At 43.8% G+C, this 20948-nt stretch overlaps 1 protein-coding gene across 1 annotated transcript in view; it reads left to right on the top strand.

Annotated features, from left to right (window-relative positions):
- LOC120025770 (retinoic acid receptor RXR-alpha-A) overlaps window positions 1-20948 on the top strand; it is a 156838-nt gene that overhangs the window by 119914 nt on the left and 15976 nt on the right. The window contains exons 4-6 of the mRNA XM_038970409.1: window positions 1528-1684; window positions 2749-2928; window positions 7391-7560. Of these exons, the coding sequence (XP_038826337.1) occupies window positions 1528-1684; window positions 2749-2928; window positions 7391-7560 (507 nt within the window). The remainder of the gene's footprint in view (window positions 1-1527; window positions 1685-2748; window positions 2929-7390; window positions 7561-20948) is intronic.

A 20948-nucleotide genomic window follows, 5' to 3' on the forward strand; every position in this document is an offset into this window, starting at 1 on the left:
TCACGAACGTCGTAGAGAGGAGACCAAGGCGCAGCGTGATTATAATACATACTTCTTTTAATAACGAAATATATTGAACAAACTAATACAAAACAACAAAATGAACGTGACCGCTATAAACACTGAGTGCAGACATGCAACATCACATAGACAATAACCCACAAACCAAACTGGAAAATGGCAACCTAAATAGGATCCCCAATCAGAGACAACGATAAACAGCTGCCTCTGATTGGGAACCAGTCTAGACCTACATATGCCTAGACTACACACACACACACCTAGACATACAAAAACCCTAGACAATACCAAACAATCATATCCACCCTCGTCACACCCTGACCTGACCAAAATAATACAGAAAACATAGAATACTAAGGTCAGGGCGTGACAATAGTAACGTACAGTACACTTATAGTCACCATTTTCACCCCTCTGTTATTGGCCAAACAGTATCTAATCAAGTTCAAGAAATTGAGGATATGTGTGTGTGTGAAGTGTGTGTTAAATGTCTGTTCATGACCACTCTATGTACTGGTACATCACTTGGTAATACCACGGTAATATCATTACTTCCACACACTTTATATTACTCTTTTTGTTGTTGGCTGTAGAATCTCTAGAGCTCTTGAATGTTTCCATGAAAATAATTAGCACATTCAGCTCCTTTCATTTTCAGTTTTCCCAAAGTTAATTATTTGTACGTTTGGGGTTTATTTGGGTCATTTTAGCATCATGGTTTTACAGCATCCTGAAAGATACATGGCTTCTAAGAATGACATGTTTCCATTGCTGTACTAATGGTTGGCTATCCAGTCATTACTGTTGCGGGGTAATTTAGCTAAAGCATGCCCTTAGTAACTGTAGGAACTCCAGTGATAACAGCAGAGTTGTGCTGATTAGTGTCTCGTAGCGCTCCCTGCGAGGCTACACGGTGCGAGAGGGGGTTTTCACATCAACAATATCAGAGCTGTTTCACAGCAGAGCTAAGTGCACTTTTTCCTGCTCTAACTTATTGCACTTTCTCTTGCTAAAACAAACATTGGCTCTTTATTCTGCTGCACTGCTACATTTTGCATTAGAGTTATGCTAGCTCTGAGCAGTTGGAGGCCTGGGGGGCATGAATTAAAGCACTCCTGTGGGTTAGTGGTGCAGGATCCAGCAGCGACAGGTTTTAGATCTGAAACACAGGCAGTCTGCTACTGGAACTACTGCCCAGCTGTAGTTAGCATTAAACCTCCCAGTCAGCTTATCTGCATGGATACATACTCAGCCATAGCCATTTCTCTTTGCTGTTGGACTCAAAACGGAGTTCTGCTCTCCCTATACCAGATTTCACATTCATCATTCTCTTGCTGATCAGCAGAGCTGGTTGATGACGTTCAGTAACCACACTTCCTCACATTTCTGTTTCCATTTTTGTGTAATCTGATGAAGTGTGCGTACGTTTTGGACATCCTGAGTGTCAGGGGTCGGAGTGGCGTTGTGACCTGTCTGTGGTTGTGTTTGTGTGTGTTGATGTTCCAGCTGAACTCCCCGATGAACTCGGTCAGCAGCTCGGAGGACATCAAGCCCCCGCTGGGTCTCAACGGGGTGATGAAGGTGCCCGCCCAGCCCTCACAAGGGTGCATGCCCCTCTCCCTCACCAAACACATCTGTGCCATCTGCGGGGACCGCTCGTCAGGTCGGTGCCCTAAGGTTACATATACACACATACCCAAACACACACACAAACCGCTGACACGTCATCTGTGGAGACAGCCACACCACCATGGTCATCACCATTTCACCTGAGTCCCTACACACACACACACACACACACACACATGCACATATACACACACACACACACATATATACACACACACACACACACACACGCGCGCACTTATACACACACGCACACACACACATATACACACACATACACACACACGCACTTATACACACACGCTCTCACACACACATATACACACGCACATATACACACACAAACACACACACACACACACACACACACACACACACACACACACACACACACACACACACACACACACACACACACACACACACACACACACACACACACACACACACACACACACACACACTCTCATCACAAACAGTCACAGCCTCACTGAAAGGCTCACTAATGCACCATATATACTGTACTACTTAACCCAGCGAAGAGGAAGTATAAGGTGTGTCTATGACAGTGGAGGCTGCTGAGGGGAGGAAGGCTCATAATAATGGAGTGAAATGGCTGGAATAGAGTGAATGGAATGGTACTGACAACCAGGTGTTTGAACCCATTCCATTCACTCCATTCCGGCCATTATTATTAGCCGTCCTCCCCTCAGCAGCCTCCACTGGTCTACCAGGAATGAAAGTGTCTGGTGTGTGCAGCATCAGAGATAGGAAGTTACTCAGTGTTACTCCACTGCACTTTCCCTCATATCAGACAGGATGTGAAGGAGATGGTTAATATCAGACAGAACTCTGCTCGGTCAATGATCTTCAGAAACACTGTTCATCAGGACAGAACTGTCAATGTCTGAACATAGTAACGTACAGTACACTTATAGTCACCGTTTTCACCCCTCTGTTATTGGCCAAACAGTATCTAATCAAGTTCAATAAATTGAGGATATATGTGTGTGTGAAGTGTGTGTTAAATGTCTGTTCATGGCCACTCTATGTACTTTTTAAAATGAAACTCAGTGAAGATGGCCTGTCTGTCCCCAGGTAAACACTATGGAGTGTACAGCTGTGAGGGCTGTAAAGGCTTCTTCAAGAGGACAGTGAGGAAGGACCTGACCTACACCTGCCGAGACAACAAGGACTGTCTGATCGACAAGCGCCAGCGCAACCGCTGCCAGTACTGTCGCTACCAGAAGTGTCTGGCCTGTGGAATGAAGAGAGAAGGTACAGCACATGCCGTTGAGGATAAAGGCCCATTTACCCTCTCTCTCTATCTATCTTTGTCTCTCTCTATCCATCTTTATCTCTCTCTATCTCTCTCTCTGTCTCTTTATATATCTCTCTCTCTATCTTTATATCTCTCTCTCTCTATCTTTATATCTCTCTCTCTCTGTCTCTTTATATCTCTGTCTCTCTATCCATCTTTATATATCTCTCTATATATCTTTATGTCTCTATCTCTCTCTCTCTATCTATCTTTAAATCTCTATCTCTTTATATCTCTATCTCTCTCTATCTTTATATCTCTATCTATCTTTATATCTCTGTCTCTATCCATCTTTATCTCTCTCTATCTAGCCATCTTTATCTCTCTCTCTCTATCTCTCTCTCTCTCTCTCTCTCTCTCTCTCTCTCTCTCTCTCTCTCTCTCACACACACACACACACACATGCACACACACAAGAACCCTCTGTGTCAGTCTTGTCAGAGTTAATCGTTTAGCTCCTCATGTAGAGATCTCGGAGTGTGTTGAGATCACTTGTGTGATAATGAGAGCTCCACTCATCCGCCTCTTTATTACTACTGAATGAGGAGCACTAGTTGCAGAGGACTCAGAATTACTGACTTCCTCAGAGGCGCTCAGCATTGAAATGAGATGCTAATGGAAGTCTTAATTACTGGTTATTCAGATCAGGGCTGGTTCATTGACACGACTTTAGCTTCAGAATGTTTCAGTGATTGTTAGCATTCATAGGCAGACCTATTCATGATTTCAGATTCCCCTTGAAGAACAGTGATTTACCACGAGGGAGGGTAGGGGAATAAATGGGGGGGGGGGGGGGGGGGGGGGCAGGGAGAGCGGAGGGAGAGAGAGATGAGGCAGAGAGACAGAGAGAGGAAAGAGAGAGTGGAGAGAGAGAGAGAGAGCACAAGCTGTTGCCCTCAAAAGAGGTAGTTTTAGTACTTCGTAAGAGAGGAGGATATTAGTACTCTTAGCACAGTTCTCCATCAGAGCAGTGGCATCACTATCTACAGTGAAGGATTGTTCTGCAATACTATTTTAACTCAGTCACAAAATATTCTGGCTTTAGAGATACAATGTGGTATTCCAGGTATTTAGGGACATAATCGGAAGCACACAGTCCAGTTTCATATCAGAAATCACTTTATGTTATACTAGGATCAGCTTTCCCTATTCTGAACATTAACCATCGCACCAGGCAAAAACAATACAAAACAGATCCTAGACCAGCATGAACAGAAAGGTATCACACATCATTAGCCTTTAGCCCGGTGTTTAGTTGTTCAGCCCCACCCATAACCAATGAGTATCAGACGCAGAACAAAACGAAAGCAGAGGAAAAGAGAAAACAAGAGAGTCTAGGATAAGTACATTCTGAGAGCTTTTCTTTCCCGGGCCAATTTGTCTTGACCTCAACATGCACCCCTCCCCCCTCATTATCCCTCCCTCCCCTATTCACTCTTATTTATATCATCATGGGGCTCAACCTCTGTTCAAGGATGTGATCATTTACTGCCTTTCACATCACTGTGCTGCCTAAGCCCCCCTGTACCCTGAGGAAGGGGGAGAGCAAGGCAGTGGCAGTCCAGAAGGCTGAGCGAATCCACAGAAAAACTGGATTAAATGAATTGATGCTCTCCCAGTCAGAGGAAGGGAGAAATAAAGCATGATTTCAGCCCTCCTCACCTCTCTCTGACTCCAGCACAACTATTCTACCCTTGGGCTGACTTCCACCGCCAGACAGCAGTTCCTCTAAAATGGGGGCCCCTCGCCCCCCCTCATCGTCCCCTCCTCCTCTCCCCGTTCTCCCCTTCCCAGAACCCCCACCCCTGTGATTCAGCATTTGGAATAGAAACAGAAGGAAAAAGAAGAAAAGAGAATATGAAGTGTCTTGGTCTGTGTGTAGATGTGTGGATGTGTGTGTCTAGGTGTGTAGATGTGTGGATGTGTGTGTCTAGGTGTGTAGACGTGTGGATGTGTGTGTCTAGGTGTGTAGATGTGTGTGTCTAGGTGTGTAGATGTGTGGATGTGTGTGTCTAGGTGTGTAGATGTGTGGATGTGTGTGTCTAGGTGTGTGGATGTGTGTGTCTAGGTGTGTAGACGTGTGGATGTGTGTGTTTAGGTGTGTAGATGTTTGGATGTGTGTGTCTAGGTGTCTAGAAGTGTGGATGTGTGTGTCTAGGTGTGTAGATGTGTGGATGTGTGTGTCTAGGTGTGTAGACGTGTGGATGTGTGTGTCTAGGTGTGTAGATGTGTGGATGTGTGTGTCTAGGTGTGTAGATGTGTGGATGTGTGTGTCTAGGTGTGTAGACGTGTGGATGTGTGTGTCTAGGTGTGTAGATGTGTGGATGTGTGTGTCTAGGTGTGTAGACGTGTGGATGTGTGTGTCTAGGTGTGTAGACGTGTGGATGTGTGTGTCTAGGTGTGTGGATGTGTGTGTCTAGGTGTGTAGACGTGTGGATGTGTGTGTCTAGGTGTGTAGATGTGTGGATGTGTGTGTCTAGGTGTGTAGACGTGTGGATGTGTGTGTCTAGGTGTGTAGACGTGTGGATGTGTGTGTCTAGGTGTGTAGATGTGTGTGTCTAGGTGTGTAGATGTGTGGATGTGTGTGTCTAGGTGTGTAGACGTGTGGATGTGTGTGTCTAGGTGTGTAGACGTGTGGATGTGTGTGTCTAGGTGTGTAGACGTGTGGATGTGTGTGTCTAGGTGTGTAGACGTGTGGATGTGTGTGTCTAGGTGTGTAGACGTGTGGATGTGTGTGTTTAGGTGTGTAGATGTTTGGATGTGTGTGTCTAGGTGTCTAGAAGTGTGGATGTGTGTGTCTAGGTGTGTAGATGTGTGGATGTGTGTGTCTAGGTGTGTAGACGTGTGGATGTGTGTGTCTAGGTGTGTAGATGTGTGGATGTGTGTGTCTAGGTGTGTAGATGTGTGGATGTGTGTGTCTAGGTGTGTAGACGTGTGGATGTGTGTGTCTAGGTGTGTAGATGTGTGGATGTGTGTGTCTAGGTGTGTAGACGTGTGGATGTGTGTGTCTAGGTGTGTAGACGTGTGGATGTGTGTGTCTAGGTGTGTGGATGTGTGTGTCTAGGTGTGTAGACGTGTGGATGTGTGTGTCTAGGTGTGTAGATGTGTGGATGTGTGTGTCTAGGTGTGTAGACGTGTGGATGTGTGTGTCTAGGTGTGTAGACGTGTGGATGTGTGTGTCTAGGTGTGTAGATGTGTGTGTCTAGGTGTGTAGATGTGTGGATGTGTGTGTCTAGGTGTGTAGACGTGTGGATGTGTGTGTCTAGGTGTGTAGACGTGTGGATGTGTGTGTCTAGGTGTGTAGACGTGTGGATGTGTGTGTCTAGGTGTGTAGATGTGTGGATGTGTGTGTCTAGGTGTGTAGATGTGTGGATGTGTGTGTGTAGGTGTGTAGATGTGTGGATGTGTGTGTCTAGGTGTGTAGATGTGTGGATGTGTGTGTCTAGGTGTGTAGATGTGTGGATGTGTGTGTCTAGGTGTGTAGACGTGTGGATGTGTGTGTCTAGGTGTGTAGATGTGTGGATGTGTGTATCTAGGTGTGTAGATATGTGGATGTGTGTGTCTAGGTGTGTAGATGTGTGGATGTGTGTGTCTAGGTGTGTAGACGTGTGGATGTGTGTGTCTAGGTGTGTAGACGTGTGGATGTGTGTGTCTGGGGGACTGTTTCTGTTTATTGGGGAATATAGAAGGGAGAATAGGGAGAAACCCAGAGTCAGTGCAGAGCAACCACTTCCATATGAACACACACACACACACACACACACCTCTCTCCTAAATCCTCTGAGGGTGGAGGTGCGGTTTGGCCTGCCTCGGCCACAGTGAGCCTCTGTGTCTGCTCAGCACACAAACCACTTCCTGTGTCTCCCTGCCAAGCCAATCAAACAGCAGATCCAACAAGGCCCTGCTTTACCCAGAGACTTAGTGAGACTGTTATTTACTGGACAGAATAAAAACCACATTATATTGGACAAAGTCCCCATTTAATGTGTGTGTGCTCCAGTCAGTCTCTCAAAGCCATTCAGTCACAGTGTCTGTGGTAAACATGCAGGGCCTAAATGAGGAGTGACATCCCATACATTATTAATGTCTAAATATATGATGGCCGTGAAAGGCGCTTGTTGTTTGTTATGCTCTGAATAGACCCAGCTCTTTGATATCAGACAGCTGAAGAGGGGGTCCTTGTATGGAGTGATATGTGTATGTTGTGTTTACACAGTACTGTTTCCTTTCATGCCTCTATTCATGTCACCTGTAATTATGGGGACTGTTTAACTCTGTCTTTACATCAGAGCATGTTATAATAATTGTACACACTCTCTATTTACATATGTACACACACACAATACATGCATAAACACCGCACACACTAGACAACACCGCAGCAGCAGTAGTGACCGGAACCAGTTTTGTTACACACAGCCGTCCAGGAGGAGCGCCAGCGGGCCAAAGAGCGCAGTGAGAACGAGGTGGAGTCCACCAGCAGCGTCAACGAGGACATGCCCGTGGAGAAGGTCCTGGAGGCAGAGCTCGCTGTGGAACCCAAGACAGAGACCTACATCGAGACCAACCTGGGCATGCCATCCAACTCGGTGAGTCACTACGCCGTACTGTATGGCTCTGGAGAGCAGGAGCCGCTTACACACTCACTTATGTACAAACACACCAACACACTTATCCACATGTGTACATGCACACGCACCAGAGTATGTGAGCGGAGTTGAGTGGTCGGATATCCCGCTTATCAATGCCCCCTGGTGCTCCACATCCTTTCCAACCGCGCTATAAACCGCTCGGGGCTCACAGGAAAAAAAACAATTTTTGACTACCTGGACCTGCCATTTGGTTTTGAAGTATTGAAACCAAACCATAGGACTTTAATGAAAAGTAATTTAATAAACATGAAACGGTGAACATATGAAGAGCTCGTCATTTCAAATAGGCTACATCAGTGGTTTCCAAACGTTTTATAGTCCCGTACCCCTTCAAACATTCAACCTCCAGCTGCGTACTCCCTCTAGCACCAGGGTCAGCACACTCTCAAATGTTGTTTTTTGCCATCATTGTAAGCCTGCCACACACACACTATACGATACATTTATTAAACATAAGAATGAGTGTGAGTTTTTGTCACAAGCTTGTGGGAAGTGACAAAGAGCTCTTATAGGACCAGGGCACAAATAATAATAATCAATAATTTTGCTCTTTATTTAGCCATCTTACATATAAAACCACAGGTTAATGAGAAGGGTGTGCTTGAAAGGATGCACATAACTCTGCAATGTTGGGTTGCATTGGAGAGAGTCTCAGTCTTAAATCATTTTCCACACACTGTCTGTGCCTGTATTTAGTTTTCATGCTAGTGAGGGCCGAGAATCCACTCTGACATAGGTACGTAGTTGCAAAGGACATCAGTGTCTTAACAGCGATTTGTCAAGGCAAGAAACTCTGAGCACAGCCCAATCCACAAATCTGGCATTGGCTTCTGATTAAATTCAATTTTCACAGAACCGCTTGTTGCAATATCGATGAGGTTCTCTTGTTCAGATATCGGTAAGTGGACTGGAAACAGGGCATGAAAGGGATAACGAATCCAGTTGTTTGTGTCGTCTGTTTCGGGAAAGTACCTGTGTAATTGAGCACCCAGCTCACTCAGGTGCTTCGCTATATCACATTTGACATTGTCCGTAAGCTTGAGTTCATTTGAACACAAAAAATCATACAATGATGGAAAGACCTGTGTGTTGTCCTTAATGCAGACAGAGAAGAGCTCCAACTTCTTAATCATAGCCTCAATTCTGTCCCGCACATTGAATATAGTTGCGGAGAGTCCTTGTAATCCTAGATTCAGATCATTCAGGCGAGAAAAAACATCACCCAGATAGGCCAGTCGTGTGAGAAACTCATCATCATCCAAGCGGTCAGACAAGTGAAAATGATGGTCAGTAAAGAAAACTTTAAGCTCATCTCTCAATTAAAAAAACGTGTTAATACTTTGCCCCTTGATAACCAGCGCACTTCTGTATGTTGTAAAAGCGTTACATGGTCGCTGCCCATATCATTGCATAGTGCAGAAAATACACGAGAGTTCAGGGGCCTTGCTTTAACAAAGTTAACCATTTTCACTGTAGTGTCCAAAATGTCTTTCAAGCTGTCAGGCAATCCCTTGGCAGCAAGAGCCTCTTGGTGGATGCTGCAGTGTACCCGTGGCATCGGGAGCAACTGCTTGCACGCGCGTTACCACTCCACTATGTCTCCCTGTCATGGCTTTTGCGCCATCAGAACAGATACCAACACATCTTGACCACTAAAGTCCATTTGATGTCACAAAGCTGTCCAGTACTTTAAAAATATCCTCTCATGTTGTCCTGGTTTCCAGTGGTTTGCAGAAGAGGATGTCTTCCTTAATTTACCTCCTATAAACGTAAAGAACATTTACCAGGAGCTGTGCCAGGCCCGCAACGCCTGTTGACTCATCCAACTGTAACGCATAGAATTCACTGGCTTGTATGCGAAGCAGTAATTGTTTCCAAACATCTCCAGCCATGTCACTGATGCATCGTGAAACAGTGTTGTTTGATGAAGTCATTGTCTGTATTGTGTTTTTGGCCTTTTCCCCCAGCATTGCCCCAGCCATATCCGCGGCAGCAGGAAGAATTAAGTCCTCCACAATAGTATGGGGCTTGCCTGTCCTAGCCACTCGGTAGCTCACCACATAAGACAACTATAACCCCTTCTTAATAATGGTATCTGTTGCTTTTATACATGTCTTACTACTCGAAAGTCGTCTTTATTTATGCTCAAATAACTCATGTGGCTTATTTTTCTAATTGTCAGGTTTCCTTTCTAAATGTCTGCGCAAGAGTGAAGGTTTCCCGCGAGAGAGTAACAGTTAATGTGATTGGATGTTAATTATTTGACTAGGCTAACTGTATTTGACATTGTGTTGTTATTTCGCTGAACACTAGATGGTTTAATTTTATTTTGGGCAGTAAAACGAGGCTACTCAGGTCATTAAAAAAACTCACCCAAATGTATAGCCCTGTTGGAAAATATAAATGGACTGTTTGAAAATGAGAATTTGTATTATTTTTAAATAAATAAAAATATACTTTTATTTTTTCAATGTGAATCACATTTATTTGGTATCCCTGGGGATACCCCAGTTTGTGTAACGGCAGCCTTCCCTCTCTTCACTAGAAGAGGGGGTGAAACAGAGATCGGACCAACACGCAGCGTAGCCAGTGCTCAACATGTTTAATTAACAAAACTACTGTGAACACTAAACAAATACAAAATAGGCAAACCGATACAGTCCTATCTGGTGCAGAACACAAACACAGAGACAGGAAACAACCACCCACAATCCCCAACACAAAACAAGCCACCTATATATGATTCTCAATCAGGGACAACGATTGACAGCTGCCTCTGATTGAGAACCATATTAGGCTGGACACAGAAACAGACAAACTAGACACACAACATAGAATTCCCACCCAGCTCACGTCCTGACCAACACTAAACAAGCAAAACACATAAGAACTATGGTCAGGACGTGACAGTTTGGGAATACCTGGGCTACATCATGTCATATTAGACAGCAAATAAACACTCTAAATAGGTCAGGAGCCAGACAGGGAGCCTAAAGAAGGAACAAAAATGTATTATTTAGGCTGTATTATTTCAAGGCTATAGCCTACAAATAAATACCTTGTAAAGCATTTGCGAGAGCAACACAATAGGCTGGTAGGGACATTAAGCGCTCTGCATTTAAACAACACTTTGTTGTATTAAATCATTATAGTCTGTAAATTGCACATATAGGCTGTGATTTTGAATTTATTTTTAGAAACACAAGTTTGGTCAGAGTCTGTGGCTTTCAGGCTCATGTCATGGTGCCTGGAGAGAAGGCCAATATCCTCTCCACACTTGCAGGGCCACTGGGGATGCTAAACACCCTTTGGGCCACTCTTGCCAGGCTGGGCAGAGATGCAGAGTTTATTTAAAACATATTTTTTTAGGTAGTCCTAAAGTTTTTTAGGCAAAATAACCCAATCAAAACAGAAAGCTTGTTGAAAGTCGGAATATGCCAGTCCTATTGGGCCAAAATCAATTATGACCTATTGTATAGATAATAAAACAACAATGAACCAAACTTTTAAGAGTTCTGAATTTTAGTTTATAAATACTTTGCTACAATGACACACTTACAGTGAGGGAAAAAAGTATTTGATCCCCTGCTAATTTTGTACGTTTGCCCACTGACAAAGAAATGATCTGTCTATAATTTTAATGGTAGGTTTATTTGAACAGTGAGAGACAGAATAACAACAAAAAAATCCAGAAAAACGCATGTCAAAAATGTTATAAATTGATTTGCATTTTAATGAGGGAAATAAGTATTTGACCCCTCTGCAAAACCTGACTTAGTACTTGGTGGCAAAACCCTTTTTGGCAATCACGGAGGTCAGACGTTTCTTGTAGTTGGCCACCAGGTTTGCACACATCTCAGGAGGGATTTTGTCCCACTCCTCTTTGCAGATCTTCTCCAAGTCATTAAGGTTTTGAGGCTGACGTTTGGCAACTCGAACCTTCAGCTCCCTCCACAGAGTTTCTATGGGATTAAGGTCTGGAGACTGGCTAGGCCACTCCAGGACCTTAATGTGCTTCTTCTTGAGCCACTCCTTTGTTGCCTTGGCTGTGTGTTTTGGGTCATTGTCATGCTGGAATACCCATCCACGACCCATTTTCAATGCCCTGGCTGAGGGAAGGAGGTTCTCATCCAAAATTTGACGGTACATGGCCCCGTCCATCGTCCCATTGATGCGGTGAAGTTGCCCTGTTCCCTTAGCAGAAAAACTCCCCCAAAGCATAATGTTTCCACCTCCATGTTTGATGGTGGGGATGGTGTTCTTGGGGTCATAGGCAGCATTCCTCCTCCTCCAAACATGGCGAGTTGAGTTGATGCCAAAGAGCTCCATTTTGGTCTCATCTGACCACAACACTTTCACCCAGTTGTCCTCTGAATCATTCAGATGTTCATTGGCAAACTTCAGACGGGCATGTATATGTGCTTTCTTGAGCAGGGGGACCTTGCTGGCACTGCAGGATTTCAGTCCTTCACGGCATAGTGTGTTACCAATTGTTTTCTTGGTGACTATGGTCCCAGCTGCCTTGAGATCATTGACAAGATCCTCCCGTGTAGTTCTGGGCTGATTCCTCACCGTTCTCATGATCATTGCAACTCCACTAGATGAGATCTTGCATGGAGCCCCAGGCCTAGGGAGATTGACAGTTCTTTTGTGTTTCTTCCATTTGAGAATAATCACACCAACTGTTGTCACCTTCTCACCAAGCTGCTTGGCGATGGTTTTGTAGCCCATTCCAGCCTTGTGTAGATCTACAATCTTGTCCCTGACATTCTTGGAGAGCTCTTTGGTCTTGGCCATGGTGGAGAGTTTGGAATCTGATTGATTGCTTCTGTGAACAGGTGTCTTTTTATACAGGTAACAAGCTGAGATTAGGAGCACTCCCTTTAAGAGTGTGCTCGTTACCTGTATAAAAGACACCTGGGAGCCAGAAATCTTTCTGATTGAGAGGGGGTCAAATACTTATTTCCCTCATTAAATGCTAATCAATTTATAACATTTTTGACATGTGTTTTTCTGGCTTTTTTTTGTTGTTATTCTGTCTCTCACTGTTCAAATAAACCTACCATTAAAATTATAGACTGATCATTTCTTTGTCAGTGGGCAAACGTACAAAATCTGCAGGGGATCAAATACTTTTTTCCCTCACTGTAGTTATCTATCCACCTCGTTCCTTTCTTTTAGCATGTGCACGTAGTAAGTACACCATCATGCTTTTGGGATACGTGTCTTTTCAGATTCCACAATGATTATTTAGTTGTGTACACTACATCACTCTCTTGCTCTTAGTCCTCATCTTTGTAAGTCACCTAGATTTAGCACCTAGATTTAGATTTAGCATTTTCTTTATGAGAATATTTAGCGAACTCCATGACCGTCGCTAGAGCAAGTGGCTATAGCAGCACACAAGTAGACTACAAATGGCTCCTGGGGCGGGCTGGCCTGAGTGAAATTGGAGCGGCTAGAATCTCGCTCCACGCTCCAGTCAAATTGGGTACGCTGCGCCCCTCGCTCCGCTCTATGGCTCCGCTCATAAATTCTGACATGCACACACACACACACTCACATACAGATGTAGGATCTTAATTTGAGTTCCTGTTGCTGCAGGACTATTTTCCTGCTGTTGCAAACTGGCTCAAATGAAGGTCCTACATCTGTGTTAGCCATTTCCTCCCATTTTCCCTTGGTATGATACAGGTACTTTGTGCCTCAGCCTCTGGCATGTGTGTTTTTGCAGTAATGGACATTAATAACATGTAATCAGTGTTATCACAACAATTTGCCACACCATTAGAGTTTAATTATGCTGCAATCTAACAATCTCTATTATCCTCTCTGGATGCCCCTGGACTCCCCAGGGTCTTGCTTGATTAACAGGGAGCAGCCATTAGCCAACGTGGTGATGTTATTATTATTAGATTTTTTTCAGTTTTTACGTGTTACATCTCTGTGGTGAAAGATGAGAAGAGGCTGTGGTTGTCATTCTCTTAGGATGGGAGGTATCCAGGGCTCTGCCACCTGATGCCTATCACTGAGATGAACAAGGTAGCTGTGACTATTCTACATCCATATCTTATGTGCTCCTTGTATGGTACCTTACATCACAAGTCCACTAGTTCACCTGTGCACCTTAACATCTGCAGTCTCCCAGCCACCCACCTAAGCTATGTGAGGCTCTCTCTGTTCATTCTCTAGATTCTCTCTGGCTCAACCATGAATAATACAACAGCCAGGCTGTTCCTGACAGCATCCCACCAAGCTTTGGTTTTCTCAGGAATCATACCGGAACGACAGACAGAGAGCAAGTGTGCAGGAGAGGAAAGGAGGGAGGGAGAGAGAGAGAGAGAGAGAGAGAGAGAGAGAGAGAGAGAGAGAGAGAGAGAGAGAGAGAGAGAGAGAGAGAGAGAGAGAGAGAGAGAGAGAGAGAGAGAGAGAGAGAGAGAGAGAGAGAGAGAGAGAGAGAGAGAGAGAGAGAGAGAGAGAGAGAGAGAGAGAGAGAGAGAGAGAGAGAGAGAGAGAGAGAGAGAGAGAGAGAGAGAGAGAGAGAGAGAGAGTGTGCTTCTTCTGGGACTCATCTGCTCTGGGAGGGGTTAGGGGGAAATGTCCTGTGAAGTGAAGGTAGAACTCTGAAGGCTGTTATGTGAGTAAATGAGAGGGAAGATGGAGATGTACGTGATGCGCGTTGACATTAGGGAGGGGATAGGAGAGGGGATGGGAGCTCTGACACACTAAAGTACTGTGTGTGTGTGTGTCTGTCTGGGCTGTGCCTTGCCGTGGTGGCTGTACGTCTGCTGGGGCTCTGACGCCAACAGGGGGCGCCCTGCAGGAGAAGGAGGAAATCAAGCTTTTCTAGAAATCTAGCTTTGATAAAGGCAGATAAATATCTTGCAGGAATTGTTTTCAGTTGTCTTGGTAGTTTTCTAATAATTCAAGTCATTTCTAGTGGATCCATATTTTTTGATTTTCCTTTACTTCTTGCTATGATTTAAGGTAATGATTGAAATGGGGAGTTGTTGTTCAGTAGGCCATGTAGATTGGGTAATATATGACATTGTAATTCATCTATATTGCCATAGCTATAGACAACTGCTGAGAGACCACTTAGTTCCCCGTCCACTGATCTTTCAGTTGACTCTGAAAATGATCATCAAAATCATATGAAAAGTTAGGAGTACAGTACCAGTCAAGAGTTTGGACACACATACTCATTCAAGGGTTTTTCTTTAATTGTACTCTTTTCTACATTGTAGAATAATAGTGAAGACATCGAAACTATGAAATAACACATTTGAAATCATGTAGTAACCAAAAAAGTGTTAACCAAATCAAAATATATTTTACATTTGAGATTCTTCAAATAGCCACCCTTTGCCTTGATGACAGCATGGCACACTCTTGGCATTCTCTCAACCAGCTTCACCTGGAATGCTTTTCCAACAGTCTTAAAGGAGTTCCCTCATATGCTGAGCACCACTCTGCGGTCCAAACCATCTCAATTAGGTTGAGGTCGGGTGATTGTGGAGGTCAGGTCATCTTATGCAGCACTCCCTCACTCTCCTTCTTGGTCAAATAGCCTTTACACAGCCTCGAGGTGTGTTGGGTCATTGTCCTGTTGAAAAATAATAGTCCCACTAAGCGCAAACCAGATGGGATGGCGTATCGCTGCAGAATGCTGTGGATGCCATGCTGGTTAAGTGTGCCTTGAATTCTAAGTAAATCACAGACAGTGTCAACAGCAACACACCCCCACACTATCACACCTCCTCCTCCATGCTTCATGGTGGGAACCACACATGCAGAGATCATCCGTTCACCTACTCTGCGTCTTATAAAGACACAGCGGTTGGAACCAAAAATCTCAAATTTGGATTCATCAGACAAAAGGACAGATTTCCACTGGTCTAATGTCCATTGCTTGTGTTTCTTGGCCCAATCAAGTCTCTTCTTCTTACTGGTGTCCTTTAGTAGTGATTTCTTTGCAGCAATTCAACCATGAAGGCCTGGTTCATGCAGTCTCCTCTGAACAGTTGATGTTGAGATGTGTCTGTTACTTGAACTCTGTGAAGCATTTATTTGGGCTGCAATTTCTGAGGCTGGTAACTCTAATGAACTTATCCTCTGCAGCAGAGGTAACTCTGGGTCTTCCTTTCCTGTGGCGGTCTTCATGAGAGCCAGTTTCATCATAGCGCTTGGTGGTTTTTGCGGAGTGATCTTGAAGAAACATTCAAAGTTCTTGAAATATTCCGGATAGATTGACCTTCATGTCTTAAAGTAATGATGGACTGTCGTTTCTTTTTGCTTATTTGAGCTGTTCTTGCCATAATATGGACTTGGTATTTTACCAAATAGTGTTATCTTCTGTATACCCCCCATACCTTGTCACAACACAAGTGATTTGCTCAAACGCATTAAGAAGGAAAGAAATTCCACAAATTAACTTTTAACAAGGCACACCTGTTAATTGAAATCCATTCCAGATGACTACCTCATGAAGCTGGTTGAGAGAATGTGTGCAAAGAGTGTGCAAAGCTGTCATCAAGGCAAAGGGTGGCTACTTTGAAGAATCTCAAATATAACATATTTTTAGATTTGTTGAAACATTTTTGGTTACTACATGTGTTATTTCATAGTTTTGATGTCAACACTATTACTCTACAATGTAGAAAATAGTAAAATAAAGAAATACTCTGGAATGATTAGGTGTGTCCAAACTTTTGACTGGTACTGTAGATTAAACAAGGGTAGAGCAGCACAGTCAGTGTTGGAACGTGCGGTGTCCCCTTGGCAGGCAGTCTCGGTGATTAGGAACCCCTCTGGTCCGGGGACTGCCCCCTCCAGTGGGCACTCCTTTAGGAGGCACTGCCCCATGTGTTAATGAGTCCCAGGGTCGGGGCCCCTGAGTGCACACCATGAATGGGCACCGCCACTGTCTAATGGTTGGGGTTTGACCAAGCTGAATAAAGTCTGTTTATCTCATGGTGACCTAGAACAGGAGTTAAACAGGCGTTAGTAACATGCCTCCAGTCAGACAAGCCAGGGCCTTCTCTTCAAGGAGGGAGGGGGTTGGGGGGGGGGTAACACGCTATCATTTTGCCATGCCGTGGAGTTTTTCCTTCCACTGTCTGTCTCTCTCTCTCTCTATATCCCTCTCTCATTCTCTATCCCTTTCTCTCATTTTGTCTTGTGTGTGTTTTCCAACCTTGCGGTGCTTGAATCTGTCAACTTGTATAATTCTTAGTCTCTGTCTTTGGACAGACACAGGAGAGAGAGAGACAAACAGATAGACGTGCTAACGTTATTTAGAGGGGACTTGGTTGATGTCGCAATATACTCTTCTACAACTCTAAGAGCCAATTATGAGGACTTTACACAATTTAGTTGGGAATTTGGATTATGGATCATCTATTGACTACCACATTCCTCTTTGTTGTCACGCAACTGTAGTTTAAGCAGAATATGAAACTTTTAAAAGTCAGTCTCTCGTCTCCACGAGTTATAAAAAATGCATAGGACAGTATGCAAGCCAGGCATTTCTGTGAGAGGAGAGGCTATCCACTGTGAATAATGCAAACCAAAGCCTTTAATTCAGTCTGGGGGAAAAAATACACTCTTGTTTGTGGCAGGCATTAAGAGGTGTCCTCAAAGCGACTCTCGTAAGCCCAAACGCTCTCAATCTCTCTCTACATCTCTCCCTCAGGGGAGGGTTTCGCCTCTCCCTCTCTCCTCCCCCTGCTCGACACGTTTTCAGAAAGCGATCAGCTGGCCCCCTATCCTCCAGAGTGAAGGATGTTCACAGAGAAGAAATGTAAAATAGTTTCTCTCACAGACACGGTGGTCCCTCACGGCTTGTTCCACACATGCACAGAATAGTGAACTCCTAGGTTCATGTCATTATCATTGTCCCAGACCTCAGAAGGCATTGTGATCTCTTCCACTGTGACTCCCCATAACATCCCCTGACGACTGTCACCTTACAGTAAGGGCAGTGAGTTAATGTGTGATCATGGCAGGAGTGTGGTCTCTGTTCCTTCCTGTCATCTTCATGGTGTATACAGTGAGAAACAAGGTCAGTGTAAACATGGCTAAGAGAGCCATGCAACATTCATGAGCCTTCACCGTGTTTCACGAGAACTCTGGGAGTTGTATTCTTTTGAGGGGCCTCGACAGAGACACAACATACAGCCCCTTTTGTTTTGGTTTGTTTGGGCTGCGGCTGCCTTTTGGAATGAATTAGCGGATTTGTTTATGAGGAGAAGGAGAAATACAGGCAAAAAACTGTCGCGCTGAGCCGCATCGTCCACAATGTCTCCCACGGAGATCAGATGGTGAAATATTTATAAGATGCTTTTGTTCTCTGCCCAAAGAAAATCTACTGTCAGTTTTCAAAACAGTGCCGGCTTTGTGTCTGGTTAACTGTTTCATACTGTTTCATATTTCAAGTGTGGGTAGTCTTCGGTCTAAGCATTAGAAGTAGAGGACGACTGGAAAGAAGGAGAGGTGGAATGAGTTTTCCTCATCTTACACTAATCTTCTCCAGAGAGCTGTATTTCATTTTGGGATCCTCCGAGCTTTCAGCATGATCTGTGGGATTTGGGGAGAGTGGGAAGTTGGGGAAAAGTTTACAAGGCTTTTGTTGTTGTAGATTTGTCTCAGACATACTGAGAATCGGAGCATCATAATATACATTTTATCCATCCCCAGTTAACATTATGTTTTTGTGATTGATAATACTAGCTAGGGTTCCATCCACTTTGGGACAGAGTTTCGTGCGAATATTCAAAAATCCACATGAAAGAAAATATGCGCATTTTCACACCAGTGGTGTGTTTCCACCATACTGACATGTTGCAGATAAAAATCAGCGAGTGATGACTTAGTGCACACAAAATGTACTTTTTCACTTAAGTGTTCATGTACCAATAAAATGGGTTTCCATTGCATTTTTAACTCTACCAATAGTTTTGTCACAAATAGCAAATGTGCCTACATGTACTCTGGTCTTGGCTGTGCGCTCTAAGCAACACCTTGCAGATAGTGCGGGAAGGCTGTGCGGGTAGGTACTAGTCTACATAATGAGATTATTATGGATAATATTTGTATTTGTCAAATGGTAATCAAGCATCGATCAACATGTCACCAGAATAAGACCCTCAATATTAGGTGGAAAGGAGCATCAAGATCACTGTGCAATTTCACCACCCTGTGAAGTTCATCATAAGTTATTTCATCTTAGCCTAATAAACTGCATGGTTACCCGAGTCGTAGTGGGAGGACCACGCACCATATCGTCACGTGACTCCAAGATTACTTTGATATGATGTTTCGACCTCTATTTCTCGCATAATTATTTTTAGCAACACAAAAAGATCACACTATGTCGAACGAACAAATTATCTGTCTGCATTTATAAAATTGTACCGAAAATTTCTGTTTCTGTCACAGCTGTCATAATTATTTTTTTTTTGTATGGCTTTACTCGCATAAAAACTGTGTATGGAAACGTGGTTATTTGATGCCAATTTGTTCTTTCATCTGTATATATTGTATACAGTATATCAGTGACGTGTAGTGAGGTCGTGGCTGGGTAGGCACTGGCTATTATCAAAGACAAATTTACTCACAAATTTACCTTGATGAAGCCCAAGTTCACCATACAACAGATAGCTCCAACAACCAAAGTAACATACAGTATTCATACCCCTTGACTTATTCCACATTTGACTTATTCCAACATGTGTTACAGCCTGAATTCATAATTGATTAAATAAATAAAAATTCTCACCCATCTACACACAATACTCCATAATGAAAAAGAGAAAACATGTTTTTAGAAATGTTTGCAAATGTATTGAAATTTAAAGACAGAAATATCTAATTTGCATAAGTATTCACACCCTTGAGTCAATACTCTGTAGAAGCACCTTTGGTGGCGATTACAGCTTTGAGTTGTCATGTGTATACCTGTATCAGTTCTACTAAGCTATATGGAATTGTTTTCAGCAGGTCATACCAAAGAACATGTATTTAACCCCTTATTTTTGTCACTAAACAGTCTCCATACACAGCATGCATACTTTCATTAATGTTTTCGACTGGTACCGGGGGATATTTAGATGAGTCTTGTGAGGCCTGTGGGCGTCCTAGAGCAAAACAACTGATATGTATGTGTTCGTGAGAGTCTCACCTTTACACGGGGGTGTCATATTAGTGTGTAAACTGTTCGGATGCTACAAACAAAAGTTGGCAGATCGGCTGTATTGACTTCAGACGAGTCGCGATACACTTGTGGGGGTCGTAGAGCAAAAACCGTTCGAACGCTACAGACAATTTTGTGAGAAGACCATTTTTTTGGGATGTCTCATGGTCTGACAAACACCGCTCTAGCTCTGTCACCTTTCACCGCAGATGCGTAAATGTTACATTGGCAGATGCGGTGGATTGAGAAGCATCCAGTGCAAAAACGGATATCTCTAGCTTAAACTAACATTCTTGTTCTGAAGTCATTCCAGCTTTGCTTTGGCTGTATGCTTGGGGTCATTGTACTGTTGGAATGGAAATCTTTGCCCCAGTCTAAGATCGTTTGTACTCTGAAGCAGGTTCTCATTACGGATTTGCCTGTATTTGGCTCCATTCATTGTTTCCTCTATCCTTACCAGTCTCCCAGTCCCTGCTGCTGAAAAGCATCCCCATAGCATGATGCTGCCACCAACATGCTTCACGGTAGGGATGTTGTTAGACGGGTGATGAACTGTGCCTGGTTTTCTCCAGACATAGCGCTTTGCATTCAGGCCAAAGAGAAACATTTTTGTTTCATCAGGCCACATAATATTTTGCCTTTTGCTCTGAGTCTTTCCTGTGCCTTTTTGCAAACTCCAGGCATGCTGTCATGTGCCTTTTTCTCGGGAGTGGCTTCCGTCCGGCCACTCTCCCATAAAGCCCAAAATGGTGAAGTGCTGTTGTCCTTCTGGCAGGTTCTCCCATCTCAGCCAAGGAACTCTGTAGTTCTGTCAGAGTGGTCATTTGGGTCCTTGGTCACCTCCCTGATCAAGGTTGGTAGGACGGCCAGCTCTAGGCAGAGTCTGGCCAGTTCAATATATTTAATTTCACAATGATGGAGACGACTTTACTCTTCGAAACTTTCAACACTCTATAAATGGTTTTATACCCATCCCCTGTTGAACCTTTATAGACATGTGTGTTTCATGTCCAATTTAGTTGGCCACAGGTGGACTCCAATCAAGTTGAAGTGACATCTCAAGGATGATCAAAAGAAATTGGATGCACCTGAGCTCAATTTGGAGTGTCAAGGGGTGTGAATACTTTCTGAA

Source organism: Salvelinus namaycush, chromosome 31, assembly GCF_016432855.1.
Source record: "Salvelinus namaycush isolate Seneca chromosome 31, SaNama_1.0, whole genome shotgun sequence".
Classification (NCBI taxonomy): domain Eukaryota; kingdom Metazoa; phylum Chordata; class Actinopteri; order Salmoniformes; family Salmonidae; genus Salvelinus; species Salvelinus namaycush.